At 40.9% G+C, this 5,828-nt stretch overlaps 1 protein-coding gene across 1 annotated transcript; it reads right to left on the reverse strand.

Moving 5' to 3' along the window:
- Nucleotides 1-3,436: 3,436 nt before the first annotated feature.
- LOC117875480 (taste receptor type 2 member 7-like) lies at nucleotides 3,437-4,363 on the reverse strand. Its single transcript, XM_034766870.1, has one exon. The coding sequence runs from the start codon at nucleotides 4,361-4,363 to the stop codon at nucleotides 3,437-3,439; it is 927 nt and encodes a 308-aa protein (XP_034622761.1).
- Nucleotides 4,364-5,828: the final 1,465 nt, after the last annotated feature.

Below are 5,828 nucleotides of genomic sequence, written 5' to 3' on the forward strand. Positions count from 1 at the left end.
TCAATGTAAATCTGGAATAACTCCACTGATTTCAGTGCAAATACTCCATATTTCCTGTGGTGTAATTCAGAGCAGAAATTTGGCTTCATCTGCAATGTGACAACTGCACTATACAGAGAAACCTGCAATTTTTATTACTGGTCACTAGAGTGAGCAAGTGCTTGAAGTTCTTCAATATTATATTGTTCAAATCATTCACACTTATCCCGTGGAGATGTCAGATATAAAGCAAGCTCCTGTGTGCAAATCCTAATCAATGTGATGTGCTGCACCACTCCTGAGAACTACAACACTGTTCTGTTCATGAACGTTTAATAACTAAACACTACAGGAAGTGGCAAGATCAGCTATTTTCCTCCCTATTATGAAGTGAACAGAACTTACTGCTATGTTGAGGTGTTATGCAGTATGTGACCACAGCAATGAGCCAGAACAATTCAACTAACAACTCTGAACATGAGAGGGAGTTTCAGATCAACTATTTCTTTTTAAGCCCCTGAATAGTGTTTAGAAGGCAGATTGATTCAAGCAGTTCTAGGTTACAAATAACAAGATTAAATGGATTACCTGACTGAGACTCTGCATTTTGGGAGACTTTCTCTGGAGTCACTAAATTTTGACAGATTTCTCACATTCTATCCTCATGGTGTATTCATGAGTGTCACAATTCTTCCAGCCTCAGTTCCACAGCTACACTCTCAGTCTCTGGGACAGCCAAACTGAAATTCTGTTTCCCTGCCACCTTCTCACACGGTCCTTATATTCTTGTGTTAATATGACTGCCACTCTGTGAGCACTAATATCCATGTGCAATATGAAAAGGGTTTTGAAACATGAACAGGCTATGAGAGGAACAGTCACAAGGATCCCTTTCAGTTATGGAAATGCCAAATCACACTCTGTCGGCCATCAAAATGTTTCTGTTTTCTCACTCAGCCTATACAATGTTTCCCGATATTGGTGAACTCACAAATAAACTTTCTATAATAGCAGCAGAGCCGCACAAAACTCTGCCCATCTGTGAGTTACAAACATTCAGTGAACAAAGAGAAATCACAAGATCTTTACCAACTAAAATTCCCCTGAGATGCTGAGTCTCAAAGCAGGTTTCAACCATTCCATATCTTTCCCTTGCTGGAAAGCTCATTAAGGTTTCTACTCCACCGGGGTAGGACAACTTGTTCACTGCAAATCAATTGTCTATAAGTAATTTGTTTCACTAGAACCCATTTTTGAAGGGAATTTCTACTTATTGAATTTGCAAAACACTGAATTTACTACTATTTTTACACAGTTATTGTACATAATGGAATCCAAACAAATCATTGGCTAATCCACTATCTTGGTTATCCAGATTTCATACTCCATCCCAGAGATCCACTTCTGAAACCCAGTTTTCCCCATTTTTGGATAGGTATCAGTTCCCCAGTTCCTGTCTCTATCTGAAACCAGGCAGGTCTGAGTTCTGGATATCCCGCTCCCTAGCCTTTTTAGCGTGTCTGAGTTAATAACTGTCACATTTGAGCCCAGGTTCACCATTCTTGTGAATTCCACAATTCCTATTACACATTCATGATCTTCAGCTGCAGGCAAAAGTTCAGCTTAGCTTTTATGAACAGGTCCACTACTAACTGGTACTGGAAGTCCTCACTGATACCTAGATATTCCAGGAACATAAGTCTCCTTGGGTCCTCTGTCTGGAGTCTCTTCTTTCCCCCTCCTTCTAGACCTCAACTGTGCCTTGCCACCTCAGACTGATGTCTGGCTTCAAACTGCTTGTCAAGAAATTGTACCAAATCCCGACCATACAGTATTTTCTGGAGTAGATTCTGTAGCACCATCCGAGCTGACAACTCAAGTTGGCGGCCAGAAAGCTGCCTCTCCCCATCTCTACAACCATTCATTTGGGCTATGACATTCAACAGAGCCAAATAAGACTCACAAGGATTTGTTCTCTCAGAGAGAATGGGCTGTTGTATAACTTGAGCTGGAACAAGCTGACTTCTCCTTGCTGGGTCTCTGTGGGTTACAAATGGGGTAGAAAAGTACTGTAAAGTACCCAAGCTTTCTGACTGGCCTGATTCCTCATCCGGGAGGCTGATGTCCACAGTGGTCTGCAACACTTTGAAATCCTTCTCTAGGTTATATTTTGATTTCTTACATCCAGATTGGGAATTTTCTAGCAGCTGCTCCAAAAAAGTTTTTATTTCTGACTCCAGGTAATTTCTCAGTTCTTTCTAGTAATCCTACAGATCTTACTTAATACCTCCAGCTCTTCCTTTAGTTCCTTCTGGGACATCTCTAGCTTTTGTTTTAATTTCTTTTGGCTAGCGTTAAATTCCAATTTGATATTGATTTGCTTTGATTTCTTTGAGCACCTTCGTGATCTGTTCCCACTGGGTTCAGCAGCTCTCTCCTATCCCAGCACCAATTTTGCCCAACTGGCATGAGCAGTTAGCCAATATTCAGGGCCTTGCCAGGTTGTTCCCATTGGGATGAGAAATTGGTGTTACAAGCTGATATTCCTGTTCCCCTGAATACAGTAGGAACAAAGACCTTCAGGCAGTTTCCTAGCTCAAAATTCCCCAGGTCTGCCATTCCAGCAAGTTTTGTGCCCCAGAAACACTCTCTCTCACTGCTTCTTGTCAGGGTCATACTCACAACTGCTTCTCCAGGCTTTCTCCTGGCTTTCTGCCCCTAGCACAGAAAGGCTGCAAAACCAAAATCTCACCCCCTGCATTTGCAATCAGGGCAACTCTTCAGCCCACACAATTTAAGTATGACTCGCCATATCCCTTGGATAGTCCCTTCTTTGTTTGTAGTTATCTAGTATCTAAAGGGACTTGATTAATTTTCGGTAGAGGTTAAAGAATGCTTAGCATACCCATTGACTTTAACTAGATCTGTGATTATCTCTGGATCAAAGACTCACCTGGTGGCAGCCACTAGCAAGATTCAACACAACAGGGGCAGATCCTCTAGGCCATCTTTTGTTTTCATTTGTTAACGTGATGTTCATGTCTTTTCACATCAGGACCCTCAAGATCATTAGGAGGTCATTGCAGGCATCTGGGATTGTGGAGATCTTGCAGCTTGGACATGGGGTGTCCAGTCCACCTCTCTCATTTTAGGACCCCAGCATGACTGGATATTTGTATTTGTTCAAGGGCTCTTCCACTCCTCAGTCTCAGGAACTCTAGCTCACAATCAAGAGGAGTTTGCCCTTGACTTCCATGAGTTATTCATTCACAAACATTTAAGAAAAAAGAATCATGTCACCCTAAGTATAACATGGTCCTCTATCACTATCCTCAAGAAGCAAAGCTCTAGATGGAAATCTTCTAATCTTAGTGCATGCTGAAGTAGGGGGAAATATTTGATAAATAAATAGAGGAGAGAAAGGGGATGTCTTTGTGGAGTTTCATCATGAGCAGTTTTATGAAGCCGCCCCTCTCAGCCTGCACTTGGCATAGTGTAAAGCCCTCACTGCTACCCTCTTCAGTTTGGGATTACCCAGAATTAGGATAACAGAGTGCCCAGAGGGATAAGCACCCATTATCACTATCCATACATAGTAGGAGCTGATGGTAGATAATTCTAACAAAAATATTACTAGTGCCAAAAAATAAGAAATGTAGAAGAAAATAAAAGAGATCAGTCCTTTAATTGCTCTGACATGAGCCTCAGTAACTGTGTCCCTGGAGGTGCTTGTGGTTTTTTTCATCCTCTTGCTGTGTCTCCACAAGGACATGATTAACAGTATGGAGGAAATAATAAATATAATGAAGGGAGAGGTATATCCAAGCATGGACAAAATAAAGAATCTAGAAGAAAAATCAACCTTATATCGACATTCCCCGGTGGTGTTTCCTGATAGATTATTCATTGAATGGTCTATGTACTTTCTATCTATGGTATTGATTGAAGGGAGACAGATGACCAAGGAGACCAAAAAGGATCCCATAAGTAGCTGTGACACTAGCCCTGATATTCTCTGCTTCAGCCAGAGGAAGAGAGATTGGCTGAAGTTGGCGATCTTCACGCAGTAGAAGACACTGAGGCAGGTGGCAAACCATAGATTGAGAGTAGTTAGAAATATCCAGAAAACAGTCACTATTCTCAATATAGTACACAGTTCATTCATGTCTTGAGGTAGGTGAGTTAAGATATTGTTAGCGTTTATCATGCACTGCAGGAAAAATCTGGAGATGCCCAGGCTAGTCAGGATCATGTCACAACAGGTCAGTTTTCTGCTTCTGATCCACTCACTGCAATTCACAACAATCATCAATCCGTTTGCTATAATCCCTGTAATGAACTCAATTCCTAAAGTGATCATACAAATAATAATTGTAGGAAACATGGTTCTTGCCTTTGGTCACTAATGCTTGCCCAGCTTCTGAAGCTTCAAGAGAAATTGTCCCAGAAGAAAATGTCGCACTGAAGTGCCAGGCTTCTGGTATCTTATCAGGGCCTCTGCTGTCCAGCCTTTGTATCAAGCTAAAAGTGAGATAGGAGATCTTTTCAGCTAGTGAACATGGAAGACTCAGGTGTGTTTGCTGGAATGCAAATCTCAGAAAGATTCTATTACATTTGTGATTATCTACTACTTTCTCCTGCCTTTTATTTGCATATCCTCTTCCTCATTGCTGTGCAGTGACTGTTTGTGACCTGCTTCACAGACATTTTTCTATTCATCTGCTTTCCTGATTTTTATTTATTATTACTAATTTTAATTATTGCTCCTTCATTTTCAGATTGGACTACTGTCATTCATTCTATTTGGGGCAGCCTTGGATACCAGTCATAGGTCGCTCCTATTGCACAATACAGCCATAAAAGATTTCCAAAGCCTGAGTCTACAAGCATCAGATTTTTCTGCATAGTTTGCACAGGCTCCCTGCAGGTCTCATGCTTCAAAATTCAGTTTCAATTTTAATATATAAAGATTAACTTGCCTGGAAAATACTTATGTTTTGTAAAGTCCTGGTATACTGTATACCGATCAACTGAAGCCCTAACTCCCCAAATTAGTCCAAACAAGGACTACACATGCATCACACTGTCTCAACATCTCAGCATGGCTCTGGTCAAAGGGCAATAAAGCCTTCCCATAATTCCAGAAAGGATGTTAGTTGTCGATAGACTGAAAGCTATGACAGACTCTCTCCTAAAAGCAGACTCTGTCTGCAGGTAGGTTCCACTGTCACAACAGAGATGCAGCTGCAGTGAAGTGGATGCAAATCAGTGCAGGATTGCATTACAAATTTTCCATCTCAAGAAAATCTTTGTATTTTCCATATAAATTGTTATATATAGATGGTTCCAGCCAATTAAGTGTTTTTTGTTGTTGTTGTTGTTGGGACTATTAGAATCAGAATTGTACTCTGGGTTGTAGCAGGCAGTGGCTGCAGGCACAATGGCCAAGATCTTGAAAAAATGGATATGTGAAATGAGGCAAAGTCCATATTTGGGCACCAAAAAATTAGGGCCAGATGACCCAGGCAATCACCTGGGGTGCTATTTTTGTAGTTAGCTACAAAAGGGAAAATAGAACGTTTGAAGTAAAATGTTCAGGTCTTCTATATGTGGATTAATTTTTCACTAACCTCCTCGACTGTTCTGGATTTTTGTAGAATCTCATGGAACCTTCCATATTGAGAACTACATTTTCCTTGAAGCTCCTAGAATGTTGACAGCCAAGCCCTCGCTGATATATAAGGTGTGGCCTGTTGCCAGTCAGTCAGTGAGATGTAAGAACTAAATGAAAACCCAGCTGCAATATTGTGAACCATGTTCTATTGTGGAATTGTGAAAGTGTTTTTGTA

The sequence above is a fragment of the Trachemys scripta genome, chromosome 3, assembly GCF_013100865.1.
Source record: "Trachemys scripta elegans isolate TJP31775 chromosome 3, CAS_Tse_1.0, whole genome shotgun sequence".
Taxonomy (NCBI): Eukaryota; Metazoa; Chordata; order Testudines; family Emydidae; genus Trachemys; species Trachemys scripta.

What these genes read in the sequence shown, in the direction of transcription:
- LOC117875480 (XM_034766870.1), bottom strand. Translation starts at nt 4,363, where the DNA reads ATGTTTCCTACAATTATTATTTGTATGATCACTTTAGGAATTGAGTTC.